A 26,968-nucleotide genomic window follows, 5' to 3' on the forward strand; every position below is an offset into this window, starting at 1 on the left:
ATTTTTCCTCTGCAACGTTGTTGATGTTGGAGGGTAGATAGCATTCGAATTTAAAAAACGTGCATCTAGCTATGCTATATTACCCTTTTCTTTGTCTCTTTTCTCCTCTTCTTCTCTTTTCTTTCTAAATTGGGCACCAGTTTTGACCTTTTTTCTCCATATTTCAGATGTTTTTTGCATTTAGCATAAATGTCCTGACATAGGCATCAAGTCTGTCGACTAAACCAACTGTCATCTAAGTGAAGAATTTTTTTTGTTTTCCCATTTTTTATTTGGGCATTTCACACAAAAATAACCAAAAAAGCATGATTTTTTTTATACCTTTTTTATACCCGCAGCCCCCCCCCCCCCCCCCCCCCCCGTTCGTCAAACATTTCCAGCAGGAGCGCGTGCAGCTGCACCCAGGGGCGCCAATTCGCTACATGGGGGCGCAATTTTTATTTTTATTTTTTCATCAAGCACTGAGCCGCGGCCCGCGACCGTTGCCCCCCTGGAAGAAGATCCAGCCAGGTTTGCGCATGCGTTTTGCGCTCCGTGCTCACCTCTCAGCCTGTACCCTTCACCCCGCGCCCCCTCCCTTCTCCTTCTTCACCCCGCGCCCCCTCCCTTCTCCTTCTCACACACATTTGCGTCTACTTCTCAAAGACAGGAGGGAGCGCAGCTGCGGGGCGGGGGCGCCGCCACGTTTCAGGCTGTTACAAACTCAGTGATATAAGTAAACCAAAAGTGGTGCATAAAGTATTTTACAAGAGCTGAGCCGCTGGCGCCGCCCCTCCGTCATTTTTCCGCCCCGGGCGATCGCCCGTATGGCCCGTGCCTAAAACCGCTACTGGTGACAGTGGTTACCAACAGATGAAATCCTCTCAAACAGAACATACGTTTTTTAATAAAATAAATTTAGCGTCAAAGTACCTAATTTAGTTTGTTACAATTAAGCAGATACCCAGAATAAAAAGAGCGAAATGAGGATCAGTAAAGAGTTTCCTGAACCACAAAAAAGCGTCATAAATGACATATAAAACATATATAAAGATAACCAAGCTTAAAATTGTGTTTCTGAATATTTATTTGTTTAAATCATTGTGAATCAGCTGGAAAAAGCTTGTAACTGTGGGGTAGAAAAAAGTATGCTTGGCAAGTTGCAAGGACCCTGCTCCACTCCATTCTGATGCATCCACGTGCAGACAAATAGATCCATGTACGTTTTTGTTTTCCTCGTCTGAACTGGCATCTGGCTCAAAACTGTATGGCTGGATAGTCCGATACTGCTCGCCATTTTTGTTGTTAGCTTGGTGATGTGAGGGGCTGTAAGGTAGTGGGAGTGCCCAAGAGAGCTTAGTTATAAGTCATGGGCGAAGCGAAGGGGGGCAGGATTGCTCTGCACCAACAGTCCTGCCCATAACTTAGAGCTGACTTTGAACTTCTGCCGCTCTTCAGAAACTTTGTCCTAAAAAACTACACGTTTTTGGGCTTAAAACGGCATCACCCCAATTAAAAACAGCACTGAGAACACTTTTACAATACATCAAAACAGGATGGAAGTGGAACTTTAACATTAACATATCTTATACCATTCGTCTGCCATTAACCCTTATATATAACACATTCAGAGAGTTTGTTTTATTCTGAAATACAAAACATTTTTATAAAATATATTTATTGTCTTTTCAGGTAAAATTTCAGAAAAAAAAATATGAGTCAACAATTCAATGAGGCAGAAAAAGAATCGTTAATATTGACCACATTTCACTTAAAAAGGATTTGGAGCATTTATTCTACTCTAAACATATTCTAAAAACTCACCTTTCCATAAATTAACTCTAGTAAATGTAACCGGTTTAATGTCACCTGTTGATTACACAGCTCTGGTTATATAATACCTATAAAAAGCGCCTCAAAAGACCTCTGCATTGTTTTGCAGGAGTGCCCTGAGTCTGAAAACTTTCACATTAGGATTCTGGATTTGATTTTTGATCAAACTGATGAAACAAAAGTAAATGCCTTTTTGTTTTCTCATTTTTCTCAAATTTTAAGAAGTTCTACAAAGGTCTGATGACCTTAGGTGCACAAACTCTGACGTTTTTGAGATAAAATGGCAACAGACCTGCTGTAAATTATAAGAAAGGGGTAAAATGAAACTGAAAATATTGATCATTAGTGTAAATTATTCAGAAAAAAATAAAGATTCCCTGTAGCTGTTCAATCATTGCAGTGCCTGTTGAAATTCAAAATTCCCTGCTGGGATTTGTATTCTCAGAAACAGAAACCACACTAAAAAAAATCCATATATTATCATCCAAGAGACCCTTAATTGAGTTTAAACTTTCTCAAAGTACTTTATGTACTTCCTTATTGTCCCCAAGAGCTAATTTAGATGATTTTCTAAACCCACTCGATCCCTTTTAAGGTCACGGGGTTGCCGGAGCCTATCCTGAAGGCAGGGTACAGGGTTTCTTTCATTCAGACTAAGTTTTATTGGTTAGGGCCAGGGTTACTGTTGTCCCTCTCCCTTTGTTAAATGCATTTTATGGTTTCTTTGCTAGTTTTTATCCAACACATGTAATTTATCATAAAATTTATGTTCACATCGGTTTTATTTATACTTCTTTATTATTTTTCTGAATTGCTTTGAAATCTCAAAGCTTGCATTGGTTTTTCTTATTGTTTTGTACCCACAAAAGTCTCATGTTTTAAAATCTGGCTCTTAAAAAAGAATTGATTAGAATTAAACAGAATGAAATAACATAGAGTAAAATAAATGTCAGGATCCATTAGTAAAGATCCCAGAAAGCATGTTTGAATGCAGAAATTAAAACTTTAATAACTTTTGACAAACCCATGAAAAAAGTGAGAACTAAAAGGGTGTCAAAGAAAATAGAAGAAAATTATTTATTTATTTATTTATTTATTATTATTTTGTTAGTAATATGAGGAATAACAAACAATTTTCATAAAACACAGAATGCCAAAATATAAAAAAACAAGTACAATTCTAGGCAAATGTGACATTTGGAAGTTCAGTTTATGGCCATATTATTTTATTTTAAGTTTGTTGACGGAAGTATTTCCATTAGAGAAAGTGAACTTTTGAGAAGCAGAGGACACTCTTCAACTCTTTCCAGACTTTGGAGGCTCAAACTAGTCAGAGGGGGTTGGTAGAGATCTGCTGAGATCTTCCATGATGACCTTCTTTTCCTCTTCACACAGGAGATGATCAGGGGCTTTTAGGGTTTTACCCAGAGGTTTATTTATGTCCATGTTTTGCTAAGGAGGTGTAAACATGCATGGTGAATGATCAGGACGTGAAGTGAGAAATGAGGATGGTCTCAACATGTACTCATGGACAACAGTTTATTCCAAAAGACCATAAAAGCATTTTGAAAGTGTGTATCTGGCAAATAAAATAAAATGAAATAAAACCCTTAAAAGACCAATGTTATGATCTTTGGTGTTTGTTTTGGTTTTACTATTTCCAGATGTTTCGTTTGTGTTAACCCTTGTGCTATCCCAGGCACTTTAACATTGGGAGTTGGGTCATCTAGACCCACCAGACAGTGCGCTAAAACTTTTTTCTTCAATGATTTGTGATCTTCACTGGTTTCCATGGATTCCATGAAATCCTATTCACCTTTATCCACCTTTGTCATGGTAGGGAGAACACGTCAATGTAAGGATTGGGTCATCTGGACCCCATAGGATAGCACAAGGGACATGAGTGTGGTAAGAGTTTGCCTTCTGCTGCCATCTAGTGTCACCAAGCTGCTACAGCAGCACCACTGCTCTATTGAAAAATCCAAAATTTAATTAGGAAAATTTTTAAAAACAAATAAAAATACATAAATGAATGTTCAGTGTACTTTCTGGATTTTTCCTCCCTTTAACCATTGCAAAAATGCATACGTAATTCCACCTTTTAATGTGTGTGGTGCTTTGGTTTTGGTGGCTCAATTTTTTTTTTAAATCATCTGATTTAACTTAGAATAATCCAACCTTCAAATGATTTCTAACAATGAAAGATTAAGTTGGGTAAAATGATAGATTGCTTATATCAAAACCTACTACATTACCTCAGCCACAGAGACTAGACATTACTCCCAGGTGGATTTACTCAGCAGATTCATCAGCATCTTATTGATTAACTCAGAGTTAATCAAGAAAATAATCACAGCTAGTTAGATTTTACTTTGCACCTCATTAGATCAACAAAGACAGCGACAAAGACGATTTTTCATGAACCACCGAAGAGTCTTAAAATCAATCATACGGTGGCGGAGAACCAGTGGAAAGACTGAGAAATCGGTGTAATATGGATTCTCTCAGATCTGAGGTGCACCGAGTCTGGCAGAATTTTTTTTTTGTTTACTTTTCTGAGGAAAATTAGACAGGGGATTCCATCTGTGCTGTTCTCAGAGAGAAAAAGACTCATCTGGGGAATTTCTTATAAGATGTCAAACTCTGGGCCTCAAAGGCCGGTATCCTTATTTTCCAACCAACCTGCCGCTACAGCTGGCAAAACACACCTAATCTAGGTGATCAGCAGAAGTTAATGCAAGGTTTCTAAAAAAAAATAGCAGGATTCTGGCCCCCTAGGCCTTGAGCCTGACACCTCTGAACAATTGTTGACATAAGAGCGATGCAAGTACCAATGTCCAACAACACTTCTTCAGCCTAAACATTTTAGTGTTATGGGAACATAGGGCTTTTGTGCAGACCCTTTTTCAGTGAGGTTGCAAACCAATTTTGCCGACGGTTCCCTCAGTCTTAATTTGCTATTCTGAGTTGGTGTCCAATATTGCTTTTCCAATGGGACCACCAAGAAAACATTGGTTTGAGAAGAATCCTTCGTCTTTTCATCTGGTGGGTAAGACTGAAGATCTGAGCTGATCACCAGTGTGATTAGGTCAGGATTGGGTTCAGAAGCTGCAAAGCTCCGATCCAATGTTTCCGGTTTCTGTTCAGCATGAAAGACAGATTTTGGTGTAAATGAATTGACACTGCAAACACTTGTCTTTTCATTTTTCCTCTTTCTTTTCCCACTTCTTCAAGACCTTTTTAAGATGATCAGTTTCATCTGCACTGAGGCATGCAGAGTCATGATCAGAGCATGCTTTTGGTTTCAACATGTCTGGGTTCTGGGTGGAACATGCATGGGGAAGATTGTGACCCATTCTTTTGACCATGTTTGTCACCATGTTTGTTGTTGTTTTGAACCATAGGTTTGTTATACTCACATGGTAAGAATTTATCTCTTACTTTCTTAGCATATGCCCTATGCTTGTTTCGTTCTGTCAATGTCTGGCATTGTGTCGATTCAGATCAGAGTGTTTTGGACCGACCAAGGCATTGGATGACATGCCGGAATTCAAAGGTTGGGTGACTTTTGTCAAGTTGATGAAGAAAGGAGTCACTAGTCTTTGTTTAGGAGACGCCTTCTAGCTCCATTGACACTGAGTCTGTGCTCGTTGCCAGCACAGTCTTTGTGATTTACAACTTGACTCTTCTTGTTTGTGATAGCTCAAAGAGGCCAACACGTGTAGTTGCTATAAAGTTGGGGTTAGTAGAAACACCCAAATGTTGGCCTGTCAGGACAGAAGTTCTGAATGAAAAGGGTTTTGAAGTTCAAGTCTTCTTCCGTCCCAGGTTCATTTCAAATTCCAAAGCAAGCTCTCCAGAGTCTGTATGCTGAAGATGATCATGACTTCCCTGTTGACTGTAAAGGCAACAGTTAAACCAGACTGAGAAACATGATCAGATCATTCTTTCTTCAAAGCTTGGTGAAGAAAGTGGAGGTCATTACTCACACGTTCAGGTTGCCATTCGATGAATTTGCAAACTTCACGACTTTAAATTACTTTGATCAAGTAGATTTTACCTACAGTAGTGGCAATTGGAAACTTTTGCAGATAAAAGTCAATGCCATTCAAGTTTAACCATCTGGAAATTGGTTCAAACTTAGAAATATTGCAGGCAACTTTGTTAAGTTCTCTGTCAGAGGGAACAAGTTCAGTTGAATGATCCAAATCAGGACCAACAAGGCATGACTTGCTTGAACCAAGAGATCACTCCTGTGTCTGGAAGATTCAAGGAAGCTGGTGGACACGGCTGCAAGTCAGCTCCACCACAAGATCTTTAAACTGTGAAGACTTAATTGTTTTCTTCATTTGAAGGATGAGGTTGAGTGTGCTCAACCTGCAAGGACTGTTGAAGTCCTCCTCTCACAGACACTAATTCTTCAGCCAGAGCTTCACAGCGTTTGTTAGCCTTTGCAAGTTTGTTCTCAGCCAGAGCTAAATGTCCTTGCAGCACCTGGGTGTACTCTTCTTTAACTTCGTACTGTTTTCCAAAGCTTTGCTCTCTTGTTTCAGCTCTTCAGGACTCTGTAGTATTGACTGGATGACACCTTAAGGACTTTAAGGACTCATTATGGATTACAGTCATCTCTGTTAATGATGACGAGTCAAGATTTTTGTGTCACGAGCTTGGATCTGCAAATATAAGTTCTTACATTCATTCTTAAAACGACTGTTCTCTTCATTAGCTCTGCTGACATGAGCTGTCAACTCAGTTAAGGTGATCATCAGCTTAGGCTTCCTGTCAATTTGACTTTTCAATCTAGAATTTCAGGAATTTGTTTGCTACCTGAAGATCCATTATCTTCTGCAAATATGAGTCAGAATTTCCTTGAATTTGACTCAATAGAGGATATTCCTTTTAAGGGGTTAAGACAATCAAACGTTTCTGTTAGAAACACTTTGTTTCTCAAAGTTTTAGTCAGGTGCTTGCAGTTAAGAAATGTTTCCATCTCTGCAGTTTCAAGACTCTGAATGGGCCTCGGACAATCTGATTTGAGCTTTTCAGACTTTCCAGTCAAAGTAAGATTGTTGCACACATTGTAATGTTCCCTCCTCGTTGGCCTGGGATGTCAATGGAGGCTGTCTTTCTAATGCGATTTCTTCCACGATGTCTGCCTTTTGCCATCTTGAAATGTTTTTTAAAAGGATGTGCAAAATGTTTGAAATCGTGTTTAACAATTTTGTGTGCAATGAGGTAAGCAATGACATAAAAATTAGTAGTTGCATGATCGATAACTATTCTGCCTGCACAGGTATAGTTTATATTGACAGACGTGGGAAACACTAGGTCTAAACTATGATCACAGGTAAGTCAGAAGAGATCATTTTGCAGATATTAGTTCTTAAGTTCTTCATCTCCAAAAGCTTCTGCTATTGGATTTGAAATGAACATGAAACGACGACATGTTGTGGAGGTTGCACTATGGTGTAAAGTTTAGCCCTGTTGTGAGAAATGCACTAAATGTACATCAAAGGTTTTTGTTATGTAAAGCTTTTATTGCATTGAGAGTTTTATTACACTGACAATCTTTTTGTACCGTTGCTTCTATCATAAAGTTTTATTGTTGGTTTAATGTTATCAAGTCTGTTGACCACATTCAATTGATGGATAAAGGTTCAACTTAAGCAGGTAAAAAGAAAACATGGTCTGGATACAAATAGTATACAATAAATAACAAAATACAAACTCCTACAACTGCCTAAGCAACTAAAATTTTTTGTAAATGCAATAATATAGAAGACATTTTGTAAGGGTGTGCAGCGGATTTTATCTGTTGTCACAATCCTTTCAAATATTATTATTATTTATTTTAAAGAAATGTTGTTTAAATCTCTGTATAAACTGTTTTCAGACTTATAGATACATGTGGTGAATTATTTTAAATTGTATGAATCGTAATTTGTCGGCCAAAACCTTAGTAAGAATGTGAGCACGCAGTAAAGTTAAAAAACAAAAAAAACGAAACCAGTTTTCCGGGAAGTGAAATAAACCGACACGACCCGAACGTATCAGGACGCGTCTGCTTTCGTCATGACGCAGCGCGACGTCGGTCGTTCGTCCAATAAGAAGCGGAGAACGGAGCTGAGAACAGGAGCAGATGATATGGCAGCTTCGAGCGCGGCCAGGTGGAACCTGCTTTGTTAACACGACTGGACATTCGGACATGATAGCCGCCTGAGCCGGCAGCGTCAGGACGGAGGCTCGACATGCTCTGCCTAATCCTGATCTCCGCCGTGTGCGGGGCGGTCCTGACGTTGGTTCTGGAGTTCCTGCTGATCTACAGGAGGAGCCCGGAGCCCGTCGGCAGGACGGTCCAGTATGTCAAAGTGCTGCCCGACACCTCGCTGAAGGATTACTTTAATACCCCGCAGGCTGAGCCCAGCCCGCTGCCGCAGGAAGGCTCAGCCTCCGCTGCCTGGAAGCAGCCGGAGGCCGCGCTCTCTAAGCCGCAGGAAGCGGCTGTCAGCGGCGGCAGCCCCAAACAGCCGGCGCCGCCGGTCGCTCACGGCGAGCCGGTGGATTCTGGCAAACCGGAGACCTGCCATTTCCTGAACGCGATTTTCCTGTTCCTGTTCAGGGAGCTCCGGGACACCCCCGTGGTGAGACACTGGCTCACCAAAAAGATCAAGGTGGAGTTCGAGGAGCTGCTGCAGACCAAGACGGCCGGGCGGCTGCTGGAGGGGCTCAGTCTCCGGGACATCTCTCTGGGGAACTCCCTGCCGGTCCTCAAGAGCGCCAGGCTCATGAAGCCCGTGCACCTGAACGAGGACGGCATGCCCGAGGAGCTCAACTTCGAGGTGGACATCGAGTACAACGGCGGCTTCCACCTGGCCATCGACGTGGACCTGGTCTTCGGGAAGTCCGCCTACCTGTTCGTGAAGATGAAGCGGGTGGTGGGCCGGCTCCGGCTGCAGTTCACCCGCATGCCCTTCTCCCACTGGTCCTTCTCGTTCCTGGAGGACCCGCTGGTGGACTTTGAGGTGAAGTCGCAGTTTGAGGGAAGGCCGCTGCCGCAGCTCACCTCCATCATCGTCAACCAGCTCAAACGAGTCATCAAGAAGAAGCACACCTTACCCAACTATAAGATCAGGTAGACTCCTCACAGAAAAAACACTGGGAAATGTTCAGAACTTTGACTAGAACGATAACACCAACTCTAGGTGATGTAACACTCAGAACAACCTAAAATACCTATTAAATTATAGCCATTGCTGTTGGTGTAATACACCTCCTGTCCACCAGGGGCAGACTTATAGAAATGCAAAGTTACTTTTTTACATAAATCAATTTAAAATATAATCATTTCATTGGGTATATGTGTCCTTCGACTGGATTAATACTGGTAAGTCGGTTGGATTGACAAATTTAGCAACATTATGCACACTAAAGTATGCCAAACATTTCGGGGCCAGCCAGCAAAAATTGACCCGATTCCTGGTCATTGACTGTATATGAGAACTGGGCCGAGTGAGTGTGACATCACCCATAGAAAAATGTCTTCCTTCCAGTTCCAACCAAAGGAAGTCAATTCAGTCGCCATTTTCTTTGCAATAGGAAGGCCGCCATGTCTGAGCCAGGCAACGTCAGTAGGCGGTGAATAGTTCGAGTCGTTCTGATTTAACGTCTCTATGGGAACCACTCTCGCCAATCGGGAGTCACTTAGGTGGAAGTCCACACCCCTTCAACTGCACGCAGGCATGGGAGAATCTGCCAATGAGACTTTTAGAGCGTTTGACACAAAATCACATGCTTTTATTGAGGCACCTGCTTGGTCACTTTATAGCTTGAATAACTTGCAGTACAGCAAAAATACCAAGAACATTTTAAGAAAAGATATTGGAGCCAGAATGGTTATTCTGACAAATGATATGCTTATTTCCCTATTGAAGTCTATGGGATTTTTTTGGCTTCTTGTTACCAGCAGGTACTACCTGTTTGGAATGGTCTCGATCACTTTGTTGCGAACGCTAAACATCCCAGAATGCTATTCTCCAATGTCGGTAAAGTAACCAAACGCTATGCGACATTTTCAAATATTAAGAAAAACAACAAACATTTGGTTCTATAAGAATAATGTGAAACCCTTCTTTTTTTTCATATAATGGTGGATGGTAAGCTAACGAGCAGTTCATACTGCCATCTAGTGGATGTTTGGGTGAATTGGCGGCTCTCGTGCTTGGCCTGGATCATCTGATGATGTGAGAGCTAGAAGTAGAAGTATTGCACCCCAGCACGGATCTGTGAAGATTCCCTGATGAGTCAGCCCTAAATCTCCATTTCCTTTGTGTGGGTTTTTTTAACTTCCACAACCACTTTCAACCCATGTTACATTTATGTAACAGCTGAATATTATCTAACTTTTAAAACAGATTATTTTCCATCTTTACTCGTTTTGTGACAGTATTAAAATTTGCTAAAGCTTCATTCTGTTTAGGGGGGAATGTTGACTGTTCACTTTAGTATTTTTTTTAAAATATGAAAGTGGTCTTCTCCCTCCACCCCACTGCAAAAACAGCTTCTCCAACAAGAGAAATAGCTTGATGTTTGGAGCGTTGTCTCAAAGTTGGAGGTTCTGGAGATCAAGGCTCGTTTTGCGTGCAGCTTTCCTGTGTCTGTGCAGAAATTGGCTTTAAGGTCTTAGTTTGTGATGGATTCTCACCCTCATGACTGCTGGAACAAGACTGGATGCAAACCAACACACTGCAGAGCCTCTCCCTACAGTTTCAGCCTCCTCATGCCTCCAAGCAAACACCAGTACACATGTCATATGAGATCTTTTTCAATGCCGTCTTTCTCTTGGTTTTCTGAGCCACAAGCAGCAGCAGCAGCAGCTGAGGCTGCTGTTAGGAGCTCACCACAAACTTCCTGAAACAGGAGCATCCACCACTATCAGACACATACACGTTCCTAAATCGATAAATAACATGAATCTTTTTGAAATGTTTATTTTGTGAAGAAAAAAGTGCATTTGAACGAAAAAAGTGGTCAAACAGACGAGTGAATTCAATCAAAGGTGGAAAAAGTTTCTTACGTGAGAAGGTCTCGCCCTAGAGCGAAAATCGATTTAGTTTAACACAAAACATTTCAACAACCTCACAACTAAGAGAACATGTTCTTCAGCAGCTAAACAGTGGATCTACAATCTGAACACCAGTGTGTTGAAGGTGTGACAGCCTGCTGTCCGGAATAGTTTCCTATTGGATATCTGTTGGGAATTCCCACACTTTTGAAGTCCGAGTGACCTCCTGCGGAACGCGGGTTGTGTTCAAAGTGCGTAGCATTAATCCGCCCTGCGTGTGCCGACAGACTCACACAGCCGATGAAATTGATTACATGAAGATATGGCTGCAGCCCATATGATGGATTTGGAGAGTGAAAACAGCTGTCCAGACATGCTCTCTGCAGCTTTTCATTATGTCACATTCAGGCTCTGCATCCATCAAAGAAAACGCTGCTCCTTCCTTTTCTGCTATTTATTTACTAAACGGAAAAACACATGAGCCCAAAAACAGGACAGTTCTTTTAGACCACAGTTATACTAATCATGAATCAAAGTGAGAATATTTCATCAAAATACAGTCTTGTCTATGGTCCGGAATATAAATTAACAATAACATAATTAAAGGAAAGAGTCTAATAATATCATTTTAAGGATGTAAAGATTCTCACAATTACTCTAAAGAATCCTAATGAAAAACGGAGAAACAAATACATGATTTTAACTACATTGTTGTTCTGCAGTGTATTAAGTTCAAAATGAAATTTAACTTATTCTTTATTTTTTCTAGATTACTGAGAATATTTTCTGAAATTTTACTTCCTTTATTTAATTAACTTCAACTAATTTAATCTCTAGTTTTATGTTAATTCTATAAAAAAATTTTAGGACGTTTCTAGAGTCTGTCTCATAACTGAAGTCGTGCCCAAAGAAGGTTTAAACCAAAACAACTAAAATTACTTTTCGGTCCTTTTCTAATCATTTTAGATTACTGGGATTCCGTTCAGCCCAGAATATTCCAGTAAAACGGTCTGTAGATTACATTTAGCACTGTCTAGTGTAATCCTGAATCAGTAAAAACAAAGAAAAACATGTTTCAAAGTTTTATGGGAATTTTGGCTTTAAAAGATTTTTTTTCTCGTAACACACTCATTTTTTTACATGATGTGTTTATTCCTAAAAATAAAATTAAAAAACGGTTAAAGAAAACTAAACAACTGAATTTAGTAAGTTTAAATTTTTAAAATTTTCTAAAAAATACATGTGTAATGTTAATGTTACTAATTAGGAATGCAGTATTTATTATGTTATTGTTATAATAATAGACTTCAGTGGATATTCAAAAAACATCCTCTTCATTTTTTCTACTGATATAACCAAAATGCTTTCCACACACATTCACACACTGATGGTGGCGTTCAGTGTCTCGCGGCAGGACACTTCCACACGCAAGCGGGCGAAGCAGGAATCAAACATGCGAATCCTCCTATCAAAGGTCAACCACTCCTCTCCTGTATCACAGCCGCCCCAAAAGAAGGAGAATTTTTAGGTGCTCTGTAAAAGCTTACACGAGTTTCCTTCTTGTCTGAGAGCAGAAATCAACAATAACTATCAATAGTTTGTATTTAATAAAATATTACTTACTAATATTAGCAGAAAAATCTCCCAGCAACTTTAAATTGTTTAAAAAAGTAAACATTCTTATCAACAAAAATGTCAGTTTTTTGTAAATGAAAAAACTTAAGTTTGCGGTAAAAGATTTGAAAAAAATGACAACAAAATCTTCATTTAGTTGGTAGTGCAGGACTGCTGAAGTGTCTCTTTAGCCTTCAACACACTGTGTGAATGTGTATCATAATCATAATGGGTTGTTAATTGTGGCTCTAAGCAGACCGTGGTTCAAGATTGCTCCACTTTACATCAACTTAATCCGCCTCCATCCAGAATCATGGTAATCATTATTTCCCTAATTCTATTATTTGGTAAATACTTCAGTTTATGTAAGAATCAAAGGTTTTAATGGACTTAAGCATGTGCATGCCTTCAGAAAGCAAACAAAATGAAAGCCTGCAGCCTGCTAAAAGTGTATATCCATGCACAATCAGATAATAACTAAAGACCCACTCCAAGAAAGATGGTGTTTGAGTGTTTTCATATGTTGTTGTGTCATTTTTCTGATTATGGAAGAAAAATACTACGAAAATTAAGCTTAACACTGTATTTCTGAATATTTCTTAATTCAAATCATTGCTAAAACATTCATCTTGCCCATAAATCTTTCCAGTTTTCTTTTTCTAAGTGCAACCGCATGTGACACTGAAGCCCTTTGTAAGCTAACGGAGTAATGCTGCACAGACAGAAGGACTGCAAGAACAGCTCACTGCTTACCATTCCATGCAAACCCCTGAAACTGCAGTCACACGGACTGTCAAGCAGAGTAAGGAAAGCAGAATGCCAATAGAGAAAGTTAAAGTCAAAGAGAAGGACTTCATAAAACTGCTTGCTCCTTATTCTACTGTGTTTACCTTTTATCCTACAAATGAGGCTGGAAGAAGGAAAGCAGCAGGCATTTTGGCAAAACTCTGCAGAAATTCAGCAGCTCAGAGGAAGTATTTACACACGCCTGTGATGCAGGTTAGTGTAACTGGATCTCCAGCTGTCCTCTGGAGAGCAGCAGCAGCTTCCTCACATCAGCGTGACGCCACATGATAAATGGCCTGATTCTCTCTGTGTTCTACAACTGTGTTTCTCACCCGTCCACTTACACTCGGGCGTCCGTCCTCCAGCGACTCCGTTTTTCTGCAGTCACATGGTAAAGGGCTCATCAGGGTTTCTGGTTGTAGTCATTTCTACGTCTTCAGTCTGACCTTGAGCCGTAGGTTTGGGTTGGAGCTCCAGTGTTGTCATATGGGAGCATCCATAAGCTTTACTCTTCATGAGGGGGGAGATCATCTTCTGGAAAACATGCTCACACTTTGCTGCAAAAAGAATATTCTCTTATTTTTTTCTAATACTTAGCGTGACTATCCGACATCATGATGGATGACAAGACAAAGCTTGATGAAATTACAACCTTTTGGTTTTTCTGATATTCCTTGAAATGTGTATAGTTTTATGTCAAATAGACCTTTGACACAGTTGATTGTTCTGGATAAATCTATCCATCCATTTTCTTCACCCACTTTCTCCCTTTCGGGGTCACAGGGTTGCCAGTTTCTAACCTGGCTACTGTTGGGCGAAGGTGCGGTACACCCTGGACAAGGCTCCAGCTGGTCGTTGGACCACCCACTCGCACACTCATACACACTCACAGGGAAAAATTGGAGTAATCAATCAACCTATGAAGCTTGTTTTTGGAGTTTGGGAGGAAGCCGAAGTGCTTTACTAATTACTTTTTGTGTCCGCGCAAAATTCTATGACACCAAGTCTTTCGTATTGGAATAGAGCTGTGAAAGAAAAAGTCTGGAGCAAGATTTGTGAGATTTGAACAAACTGAGTAGATGTGCTAGTATCAGGTAATGAAAGACCAGTGTGAACACTATATGCATTCAAGAACCCGTGTTCAGTACGTTCTTGAGCACCCCACGGCCGGTGTGTACGTAGCAGATGTGGTGAAAGGCCTATCATGACCTTTTGATCTGGCAGGAACGTCCTAGCAAAGTTCACATAAGATGCAGGCATGAAGAGGAGTTTCTCGTGACTTCCTCAGAATGTGCTGTGGCTGCCACTCTCACCAATCAGGAGCTTGTTGGAAGGCCACAGTCCTACTACACGGAATCCGTCAACGAAACATTTCAAACATTCAACAGAGAGACTACCTACTTTTATTGAGGCCTCTGATTGGTCAGTTTATAACTTGAATACCTAACACTACAAAAAATGAGATCAAGAATATGTTTAAACAATGTATCAGAGCAAGAATGGGTATTCTGACAAATAGAATGACTGAGCAACAGCTGTTTATTTCTCCATAGACGTCTACGGGATTTTGTCTTCTTTGAGCCATCAGGTACTTCCTGTTTGGAACGTGAGGGGGGGAGGGGTCACTTCGTACAGCTCTCATATATAGTCAATGGCTGAATGCATTTTATTTTCTTAAACTCTTGAGACTGATGGGTATATTTGCATCCATTATTGTGAATTCTTAGTATTTTTTCCCCAGAATCTGTTATTTCTATGTGGATGCGCTGGGGCCGGATCAGAACTGTCCGCTTTGAGTCATGAAGTGGAATGTGCTGCTCTGTGGCCTGAATCCATAATCTCTTCCTGCTCTTAGCAAACTGACTTGATCCCCTCAGAATATTAAGCATTTTCCGGTCATCTTTTAAGAGGTCAGTGCGTCTCCTGGAACAAAAACTCTGTCTCTTCTCTGCTCTGGAGTCGTGACTCTGCAGGGGGATGCAGACCCTGTCTTTCTTCCAAGATGCATAGAAGCCAAACTTTATCTCACTTTAGTTCTTTTGTTTTGTAAATGAATGTTGAATCACCCATCGGTATGTTTAACTCTTTAAAGTAATCTTTCTTATTCAGACTTTGAATAAAACAGAGCATTGTAGTTAGAACCTGGATGGAACTGGACTAGAACAGATTTTAGTTTATTTTTTCTTTTCTTGCTTGAGTTGGGTGTTTTTCATGCATTCTTCGTGTAGCTGCTTCACCTCAGGACTAAACTGAAGCATTAGAAACCAACTCAAATGAAATGAAAACATTTGGCGAGACTTTTTGGTCCTCTTTTTGCTGGTCTTCCTCTAACGCCCCATCTTCCTCCTCATCAACTTGCAGTTTCACACTTCATTGGTGTTCAAACTTTTTGCATTATTTAAACTATTTTAATAGCATTAAGTGGAAATGTTGTATGTAAACATTTAATTGCAGTGGCAGACATTTCATTTGAGCAAATAGTAAATTAGTACATCTTAATACCAAGAAAGGTTTATCAATTTTGGTCAATTTTTGTCACTGTTCATTCTCAGTTAGCTGGTTGTAATAAGCATGTGCCTCTTGATACTGAAACTTTTGAAAAAAAACAGCCACAGTCTTTTGGCTTATTAGGCAAAGTTGTTTTATATTTGACTAATAAAACATGAAAATCTTTACTTGTCCTGGAAGCGGCGTACCTCACTGTCAACTTTTCCCTTTTATTTACTGTTGACATTTTAGAAAAGAGCTAGAATGCGTTGCAGAAAGGTCGTGCAACAGAGTTGCCACAGATTTACAACAACGGCTTAAAACGTAATTTAGCCAACCACAATCAAAAAAATCACACAGAGTTATTTTGTATATTGGGATTTTTATGAAAGGAGCCTGCTGGCCGGTGGAAATTTGAATGTGGGCCTTATCTAGTCCATGAGCCGGACTTTGGACATGCCTGCTGTGGCGAGTTTTTCATCCATTTCAACCAGCTTTTGGAAACCTCAGAGAATTATGTTCTTGAACTTTCATTCATAATAAGGCTTTTATAAAAATGAACACTTTGTTAATTGAAGTAAACCCTTCAAAATAAAGCTGTAAAGCTGTTTGGGGGGCATGAACCTATAAATAAAAAGAGGATTTATTCCTAGAGATTTTGAAAAGCAAGTTTAGGATCAAAAAGAAGTGAATGTCCATATCACTGTGGCCTTTCTTAGACATTTTATTATCTGATCATATAAGATTTTGGATGTGTTTTCAAACCTGAACTAAGTCTTCTTATTTGAGGGATTCAAATGGTGGCGTTGGAGCAGTTGGGCCTCCTGTGACGCCTCCTGCAGAGCAGGACGACAGCCTGAGAGGCTTTGCTGTCTCTCTGTGGAGCCCAGCATCAGTGGTGTGGGAGGTTAAAGAGGCGGATGTGAATGCGATGCATTTTCAGAACTGCCTGTTGAACACAGGCGTTTATTTCTCCGGCGGAGCTATGTGTGTAGGAGAGCACCACAGCCAAGAAAAGCTCTCGGAACGGGTGTCCGTGAGCTGCCATTGTGCAGGATGGGATGATGTAATGGAGCCTAAGATGCGGAGTGCCGGGCCTTGGGATTCGTTGAGTGGCACAGATGGTAGTTCAGTGGAGGGCGGGGCAGGGAAAGCAGCCCTCTGGAGCTAATCCAGGCATTACGGCAATCATGCAAGCAGCTATGAGGGAATAATAACTGGCAGCCAAATCTGGGATGGGTTCTCTCATGCTTCTGCAGCCTGTGCTGATTAATATCCTTGACACCATAATGATTGAGGTTATGAATGGTTAAAACAAAAACTGCTTCCCTCTGCCGGGACAGGCATCTGCTTCTCTGTTTGTGACACTTGGGTGAGGGTGAGAAACCTCAGCGTCTAAACTAAGTCAGGAGCAGAAGATGTAGCAGTTCAAAGGCGTCAGAGCTGTTGTCTTCGTCATGCTTTGTGTCACATAAAACACCTGGTTTCCGAGGGACACATTCATACTTTTGGCTTTAACTTCCATACATGAACAACTAGGAGTGATCGAGCCGTTGTTATGGTCCAGTGTGTGGAAATACTGTGAAATTTACAAAGACAGAGAAGTTGTAACCCTTGTGCTATCTTAGATGACCCCACCCTGTCATTGATGTGCTCTCCATACCATGACAAAATAAAGGTGGAAAGATTTCATGTAATCCATGGACACCAGTGAGGTTCACAAATCATTGAAGAAAAAAAGTTCAGCGCACTGTCTAGTAGGTCTAGATGACCCAACTCCCAACGTTAAAATGCCTAGGATAGCACAAGGGCTACACAAGTCACTTGTTTTTAAAGCCTTTAGTAAAATCCCAAGACAACACGACTGATCTCTCCAACTGCCTCTTGAGACATCATGGCCAAAGATCGATTTTAGGTCAGTGAATCAGAATCATTCAGTAACGATAACCTAATTATGATTTGAATCGAATCCTTGTTAAAATGATTCGTTACACCCCTAGTGATTAAAAAAGGAGACGTTAACTCTATAGGTGAAATAAAAAGCAAAGAAATGTGATGAAGAATTCTCCATTTATCCTCAGTGTAGTTGGCCATGAGGAAGTTTCTAGTTTTGTTGGTCTTTTACTTTAAGGGCGACTCCCATCAGATAACCCAAACAGGTCTGAGCACAAAGCCCGGCTAGTGTGGCTGCTGTGATCCATGACCAGATATGAAAGAATGAAGTTTAGTGGCGCTGGCTTGCAGAGGTGAAGTAGAGTTTAGTTGAGTTGTCTGTGGGGAAAAACTGCTAACTTCAAACACCACCTATCTAGAACAGTGGTCCCCAACCATTATCAGGCCTCGGACCGGTTTAATGTCGGACGATATTTTCACGGACTGGTCTGAACGGGGCCAAAGTCTACGGCTATGCCGGAATTCCTTCACTATTCATCACCATTTTGTAGTGCTGTCCGGATCTACAATTCTAAAATCAAGTGCCCTAGAAAATTCCAAGAAGTCTCTGCAAAAAAACAATGTGCATTGATGCTCACTAGATTGGCAAATATAGACCACAATGCATTGCGTTTGAACAATTTTTGCCAAAGAATTGTATTTAAATGTTTTTTTTTAAATAAACCATCAATGTTTCATCTTCAGAGCACATTGCATATTTTTTACTCAGGAAAATTTTCTGTGCTCATGTTTCTTAAGGATGCCTGCATTATTTTCCCTTTCTGTAGAAAAATTCATAAACGTCATTTTTACAAGTTTACACAGATCAGAGGCAACTGTCACAAATCAGCAACTTTATTTGATTGTATCTTCATTTTCTGGAAAAATGTTTGCGGCTGGTTTAAACTTAAACTTTGTGGTGAAGAGTTTCCTGTTTTATGTCAAAGCGGATGCTAAAAACTGGATGCTAACTTTAGCTGTGTCTGACTTTTTAGGTGCGATAGATAAATGAAGCAAAATACAATGACCCAACGTAAAACAGTTGTTTTCCCAAAATTTATTAATAAACACAAATCCACCGTATCTGCTTTTATCTTCTGCGTGTATGAAAGATTCAAAAGTTATACAAGCTAGCAGCTTCTGGTACGTAACGACTGTCTCAATAAATCCGTGTGTTGAGAAAGATTCCCTGTTTTGCTGGTAAATAGCAGCATTATTTTTCTTTTAAGTCAAAAGCTCTTATTCGGTTTCCTCGCTGACTTTTCTCCCTGTTTGAAAAAGAGCACATTTGTGACATAGAAAATACATTGGGTGGCCCACAATTTCTGCTCCATTCTGATGCATCCGTTTGCAGACGAGTAGAGCCATGTTTGTCTTTGTTTTCCTCGTCTGAGCTGGAATCTGGATCTAAACTGTACGGCTGGATAGCTTCAATTACTGCTCGCCATTTTTGTTGACTTGGGTGGTGTGAGGGCTCTAAGCTAACAGGAGAGCGTTTAAACTGAGGTAAAAAAAAACAAAAACTCAGAGGTAAATATGTAATAAATTCCTGCCACTCTGCAAAAACTATATTCTAAAAAGAAGACACAGGTTTTTTGTTTTTTTTGTTTTTAATCTTAATGAAAAGACCACTGGGAACACTTAAAAGATATATCAAAAGATGATCGGAGTAGGACTAAAAGCCTTTTCTCTCATCTGCAGGCTCTTCATCTCTCCATTTATTAATGGTTGGTAAACAAACAAGAAAATAATATACTGCCACCTAGTGTATGGGGTTGAAACGGTGCCTCATTTATTTACGAGTGTGATTGGCTGTACTAAATCTTAAAAAATGATCAATCAGTTCCAGTTACCTTGTTTTATCTTTGAAGTTTGAGCTAAAATATCTAATTTTTCTTATTTTCTCTGTGGTTTTGGAGCAGAATCTAGAAGCATCACCCCCCTTGACCCTACAGTTTGTTAATGTTTTCTGTGTTCACCATGAAGGAGCGATGCTCCAGCAGTGAAGTAAAAACTAAAGGTGCCGGCTCCTCAACACAAGCTCAGACCGTTATACATGAGCAGTTGAACTGTTGTGTCCGCTCTCACACAGATAATGTGCAGCTTCATCTCTTGTTATGCAAGAGCAGCGTCGATACGAGCGCCGCTTTTCCCCCTCTGTCACTTCCTGTGTGTGTGTGTGAAGGGGGGGGGGGGGGTCCGGTGCACTGGGCCATTTTAGAAGTGCTCCAGTTTCCTTTCAGCTGTCCGCCGGCTGCAGGAACGCTCATCGATCGGACGGCTGTTTTTGGCTGAAGGCCTGGAAGAGAGGCCTGATGATGTTTGTAGAACAACAAAACTGTAATTGCCTGCTGCCTGGACGGCTGCAGTTTGAAACTCTCCGTCAGCCGCTCCGTAGTGCCATTCCACTTCTCTGTTTTATGAGCTTCTCAGCAGATTAACAGCACTGCAGTAAATTCTGGTCACTGTTGGGTCTTCTGTATAAACTGCCACACCTATAACTGCCGGACAAACTATGCTGTCAAATTACATCAAATGAGTAACTTCCGAGGTGGGAAGACGAGTTTTTTTTTTAAAACAAAAACCAAAATTTATATATATATATATTTTTACTTATTTATTCAGAAGGTTCAACTTCAGGTCATTTGTCTCCATCTTCCTCTTTTCTGTTGCTTTTCTTGTCTCTTTGGGACAGGAGCTTTCTGCTTTTCATCTGATCTTTAACACCAGAGGAAGATTGAACGCAGCTTTACGACAGAGTGGATTTCCATTTCTAAGGGAATAGTGAGGGGTGGCAAAGCACAGCAAAGAAATGATGATCCAAAACTTGTTATTGTTTCAAATCTTGTCTTTTTGAAGTGTTTTTTTGTGTGACATTTTTATTGTTTCAAATCTGTTTTTAGAGACTTTCTGCTGCTAATTCCATATCTCTAAATACTATAAACTGAAGATTATACACACAACCTTTCAGGAAATGTTGTCTAAAACCTGTACACAAACTGCAAGAAACATGCAACCAAGCAAAACTAAAATGCAGATTTTCTAATCAACTATTCTAGATCATTTTATATATCAGTCCAGATTGGTCAGGTTCTTTCTCAGGGGAACCAGCTGTGTGATTTACATGCACAGAATGTGGAGACGCTGCTCACAGCGAGAAGTCCCTGGTTTGGCTCAACGGTTCTTGGGAATCCTTGAAGTCAAGGTGTGTCAAACAAAAAACAACAACAACAAAAAAAGTCACAGTGTGTAAACTGGTCCACTCCAGGATGCAAAGTTCCGACTTTTGCTTCAAATCTCAGTGAAAGTCAAATGTCCTGGACCGTTTCTTTGCTCTGAGGATGAAAATCAGTTTGCATTGGGCGTTTCTGTGGATTCAGCAGCTTCCAGAATTCATGAACAGAAGAAACAAATGCAGCACATTTGAATTTTTTTTAGTTTTTATGTGGAAACGTTTGCCTGACTGGCAGCAGAATCATCAGAGGGACCTGAGGCTCTCAGGCTGCAGACGTCTAAATGGTTCAATGTTTCTGTGATCTGTAGAGCAAATAATCACCCGTTGTCACTTTTGATCCCCTTTTTTAAATTTTAGCCTCACTTCCACAAAGCCTCTGTTTGGACTCTTTTTTTTTTTTTTTTTTTTTTTTTTTTTTGGTTTTGCTAAAGTTCTGAAATGCAGAAACTTTTGGATACTTCAGGCCTGAAGCAAAGTATCCGAACTTGCTGTTTTTTTTTGTAATCTAACAGAAAAGTGTTCAAAGTCAGTTTCAGAGCAGCACAGAGGGATCAATAGAATACAAAACCTGCAGTTCGACTGCTTAGTCATGGTTTCCTTTTATAGAAGTGTTAACAAGTGTCTGCGTTAGAACGCCATGAGAGAGCCTCTTATCAGAGCTTGGCTATAGCCAGATGCTGGTTACATAATTAACAGGCATGATTAGTCTGAGCAAAGTCCCCAGGGCCAAACGGGAGCAGCAGGATCCCAGAAAAGCCCAGGCTGGGTGTGTTAGCTGATAATTCATGACGGTGGTGGGTTTCGGTCCAGCTGAGGCCAAATCCCTCCCAGCAGTCACCAGGAAAAGCTGTGTGGATGCTCTCCTCGCTCCCGTCAGTGCTTTCCTGCAGACCTGCTGCCGCTTTTCCACTCCAAACTAAAAAATAGGAGCTCAAAATTGTGTTTTTTCTCTGATTTAAATGACATTTTTGTTTCAGCAGATTGTGCGCTAACAACCCCTTTGGTGTGTTTTTGTCTTTCTCTCTGCAGATACAAGCCCTTCTTCCCATTCCAGGTGCAGCCCCCCCAGGGGTCCCCCTGCGAGCTGGACCTGTCTGTCCAGGACAGCCGGCTGGTTGAAGGCAGGCTCAGAGTCACCCTCATCGAGTGCAGCAGGTGAGACTCCAGTTCATTCTGGAATTCCCCACATTCCTGATTGATCCCGACATTCCCATTCACGCACTTTGATCGGAAGGTTTACCCCCCTTCCTCTTATCCCCGTCCTGTTCCGAGGCGGTTTTCCAACATTAAAACTCAGCCTTAAAAAAAAAACATTTGGTCTCATAAATGTTTCATGGAATAAGTGTTTGTTTCTGCCTTTTTCTGAATCTGGAATGTTTAAATTTTAATCTGGAAAAGGCTGGAATCAATTTCCCGAAGCTTCTGCAGCTGCAGAGGCCTGGCCCGGGCCGCCTCGGATAGGGTGGTGCGTTTGCTCTGCACGTGTTTCTGAGCGCTCACAAAGCCTCAGTGAGGCTGGTTTTATGGTGCATAGGATGATCGGATCAGGCTCATCTATTAATGATGAGCCTTGGCCATTATAATCATCTGCTCTTTCTGCTCTCACTGCCCCGTTACATCACACTGCTGTCGTGTTTTTTCCTCTCAACACGGTGGGGCTTCGTGGGTCATTATCTGAAGTGCATGAGGTTGTCCAGCAGGGGGAGCCATATGCTTTTTAAAAAAAAAAAATATATTTCTTTCAGGATTGTGAATAAAAATGACAGTTTAGAGTTTCATCCCGCGTTTATTCCTCTGCAGGTTGTTCATCCTGGGCTCGTACGACAGAGAAACCTACGTTCACGTGACTCTGGAGCTCAGCAGCTTCCAATGGAAGGAAAAGACTCGCAGCTCCATCAAACAGGTGGGTATCCTTCTTCTCCGCCTCTGACTCTGCTCTTCCTCTAAACATCAATTAAAAAAACCTTTAAATTCATTGTCCAGAGTACCTCTTTCTTTTAAAAATAACTCTTTTTTTTCAGTGTTAGGGTCACTTTTGTAAATATCAGTTCCTGTAATTATTAAGAAAAGATAATTGAATGATAAAAAAACTCATTGTTAATATGACCAGGCAAAGCAGTTTTAACAAAACGTTCAAACAAACAAAAGAAAACAAAATTCTATTGTTTTATGGGCCAAAACGAGTTCTGAGTCACAGTATATTATTTGAGTGTACAAACAACATTAAACATTCAAATCTACTGATAGTAATCTTATGGTCCTTGTTTAAGGTTAAAAATGGCATTAATTTTACAAACAAAAACATTCAATTGTTGTAAGGATTGAAAACTTCCACATCATTTCTAAAAATGTTTGAAATTACTCAACATTCACTTTTGAGAAAATATTTTTGATGCTTTTATGGTGTTTAAAAAAAAAAGATATTAGGTCTTTTGCCTTCCATTATGCAGTTGATCTTTTTTGACAGATTCATCAAGTCTGTGGACATTTTTGGGAAAATTGTATTTGTCTTTCTTAAGAAAAAAATGAAAACCTCTTTTTAGCTTTGGGATAGGTTTTTTACTTATGTATTAATTCGTGTCATGGACTGATTCCTTTGGTTTTTATTGTGTGAATGTTTGTTCATGTTTTTTTAATAATAATTTTTTTTAATTTAATGTTAAGTGCCTCGAGTTGTCCTGCCACAGAAAATACATAAAGTTCAAATTTGAATTCTTAAAAAGACTGTACGACCGCTGTCAGCCGCTTCTTAAGATGCAGTGAGATGGTGTGTGCTGTCAAACCAGGATCGGCCTAAAGTGAATGAAAAACCAGATTGTAAATTTGAAAAACAAACACTGTAAGAAAAAAAAGAACCTAAAATGAAAAATAACTTTTTTTTTTTTTTTAAGCGTCTGCGGTTTTGTGTTTTTAAATGTTGTTTTTGTTTCTCTTCCACTTCGCTTTCAATCCTCAGTTGACAGTTTTATTTCAGGCTTCACGCTTTTGGCGTTGACCCTGTTATTTGATGGGGCTTCGAGCCCATTAGACACGATTGCCACCAGGTGGTAAAGGTTATGGTGACATCATTTCCTCCCATCATATTTAATTTGTTCTATTGACGCTGTTTTTTTCAATCACTTTAGACTGATCCTGATTTGATACTATAGAAATGAGGAGCCGACAGCGGAATAAATGCAAAGAGGGCGCCAAGAAACCTGACATAAATACTCTCTACTGATGCTTCCCTATAAGAAATAACAGAAGAAAAGAGGCATGTCCCGTGTTAAAAATATAAGAAAAAACATGAAAGGACATTTATTAGAAACTCATAAGATCAAAATGAAAAAAAGAACAAATTTCAGACCAGAAATATCTGAACACAACAAAAAACAACCATTGAGCCAAGGGCTAGAATATCAATATTTCCGGATTCAAATGTCAGCTGAGATTCTCTTCCAGAGACCCCCTTGAGCTGGGGGGCTATTAGAACAGATAAATGAATTAGTTTTCTTTTTTGACAAGTAGATACAATTCAGATAAATCTCCCTGTTGCAAAAAAACGGTTTAACCACAAAAATAAATAAATTTTTGTTTAAAAGTTGCTTAAGTACATTTACTGCAGGCAGTTGGTTAGCGAGACTATTTGTGTCCAACACGAGACGTTTTCTCCTTCTAGTTTTCCATAAAATCTCTTTTTCTGAAGAAAAGCTGAATTAAAGATCACCTATACCGTGTCAGTAGTGCCGTCAAGCCAGCAGGGGGCTCCACCAACCCACATTTAACAGTGCAAACTTCAGAAATGTCAACTATTTTCATTTTTTAAAGCTAAATCCATTTTCAGTTTTTTATATTTTGTGGTTTGAGCACTAAAGTAGACGGAGGTTGTGCTCTTGATGAAGAACACGTGCTGCTTCCCAATCGGCTGTCAGGTACAGCTATGCTGCACATGATGCATATTGTCATCATAACAAATTAATGATGGCGGAGTTTCATCTTCCTCGTGCTGATTAGATTGTCCCAATGTTGACATTTTGAACAGCAAAGAGCATTTCGAGGCCCCTCTAGCAAAACCTTTTCTAATTGCTGCAATTTGGAGATATTACAGGCATGGCGTCAGCCCGGTTTGGAAGTGATTAATGAGCGTTTTACAGGCAAATGTCAGGCTTAATTATTGCCTGTCGCTGCAGCAAAGCTTCCCTGCACACTTTTCTGTGACATTTGCAACAGTTCAAGGATTATCTGTGATATCCTCGGACAGCTCAGGAGGTGGAGGAGCCATCTGCCAATTGGGGAAGTTGATGGTTTGAATCCTAGGGTGTTTGTCAGGAGGACACCAGGGCCACATTATGAGCGAGGAGGAATACAATCGTTAACGATCATTGGTTTGTATGGTGAAAGCACTGTGATCTGAAAGTCACTGTTAATGTGGTTTACCGTCTCTGCAGTTCGAATCTCTTCCAGCAGGGGGCAGTAACACAGCAGAATTTGACCATCATGCTTTTTTCCATTTCTCTGATTCAGATCAGTGTTTGGGGGGGAAATGTTTCTGTGATATAGAAATTAAATGTGCACCTATATTTATTTACTTTAGTTCCAACCTTGCAAAAGGATTTGTTCTTTTATGTTTTAGTTTTCCAAACCAAAGTTTTTTTTTTCCACAAAATGTGTATAGTAAATCATGATCAAAATGCTTTATTGATGTCCTGGAGGCCTTTAGAAATGTTCTGATTTTTTTTTTTCTCGATGAGCTGAAAGAATAACTGAATTTAAGTTTTTTTCTTTTGGGTTTGTTCTTGCACTGCAATTCAGAAAAAGTTCTAAGGGAGCTCCAGCTCTGAAAAATACTCCAGTTTCTCTTGATTCACCTGCTTTCTTTGGAGCAGACATATTGTCATACTGACTAGAAAGAAATAAGGACTCAAATATTACAAACACTATGTTCTATTTATCAGCTTGACCGTAGTTTGCTCCAAAATTCATTTGGTCAATATTTTTTTACGGTTGGTGCTCTGTGACACATGGATCCAATCATGCTGCTCAGTTTTTAGAGCAGTCTCTGGACTTTTAGGTTTACTTTACGCAACAACCAAGTTAAAGTTTTGCTGTTAATCTACATGACAACAATAAAAAATATTGTCATAGTTCTCAGTGTTTTGTCTTTTAGCATCTATACTTTTTTCGAGACCTTTAAATAAAAAATTTTAATCGGTAAATCTTCTGCAGAATCCCTTAAATTCCGGTGAGAAGCTGGATGGAAAATGAGTGAAACGCAGATGAAAAAAGATATTTTGTGCCTTAAAAATATATCGGAAACCTCAAATAGGTCAGAAAACATTTTTTAAGAAAAGATTGATGCAATATAATAGATTTCTATTAAACTAAACCCATCACTCATTTTTTCCATTTTCATTTTCATTAATCTTTTCATTTTAATGAGTTGGAAGGATGAAAATGTTTCTACACAATAAAATTCCTTACTTCTAATTAGAGTCTTTTCTAGTAGTTTAATTTCTATCGGTCAAATGAAGAGGATGTCTACAGTGGAAATAGCTTTCTGTCCCCTTTAGCTTGTTTTTTGATTGATTTTAATTTTAAGTTGGTTTATTTACTAAACCAAAATCAATCAAGTGGAAATAGTTTCTAAGTCCCCTTTAGCTGATTTTCTGATTGATTTTGATATTTAGTTGATTGATTAACTAAATCAAAATCGATCAAGTGAGAATAGTTTAGTGTTCCTGTTTAGTGTGTTTTACTAGTTAGTGAAAAGATATTGGAACGAACTCTTCTAACTAGTGAACTGGAGCGCTGAGCTTCACCAGAGCAGGCAACGGTGCTGTCAGCTCTCCAATCAGTCATGAATATCCAACCTTCATTTCAGCCTTTCCAAGTGGACCCACTTCAAAGCGCTCGAGTCTCCTTTTTTGTTGATGCACGCATCCAAATGCAGATTCACGGTGGCATTTCAGGCTGATTTATCAGACGTCTCCAGTCTGCATGTCCTCAGCAGGACTCTGTAGTCAGGATTAAAGGCTATACCATCTGGAAAAGGTCACTGTCCA

At 39.9% G+C, this 26,968-nt stretch overlaps 1 protein-coding gene across 1 annotated transcript in view; it reads left to right on the forward strand.

The window, feature by feature from the left end:
- The first annotated feature begins 7,886 nt into the window (after positions 1-7,886).
- pdzd8 (PDZ domain containing 8) overlaps positions 7,887-26,968 on the forward strand; it is a 40,529-nt gene continuing 21,447 nt past the window's right edge. The window contains exons 1-3 of the mRNA XM_023963121.2: positions 7,887-8,944; positions 21,957-22,082; positions 22,728-22,830. Of these exons, the coding sequence (XP_023818889.1) occupies positions 8,061-8,944; positions 21,957-22,082; positions 22,728-22,830 (1,113 nt within the window). The 5' untranslated portion in view covers positions 7,887-8,060. The remainder of the gene's footprint in view (positions 8,945-21,956; positions 22,083-22,727; positions 22,831-26,968) is intronic.

The sequence above is a fragment of the Oryzias latipes genome, chromosome 15 (assembly GCF_053564925.1).
Source record: "Oryzias latipes strain Hd-rR chromosome 15, Olatipes_Hd-rR_3.1".
Classification (NCBI taxonomy): Eukaryota; Metazoa; Chordata; class Actinopteri; order Beloniformes; family Adrianichthyidae; genus Oryzias; species Oryzias latipes.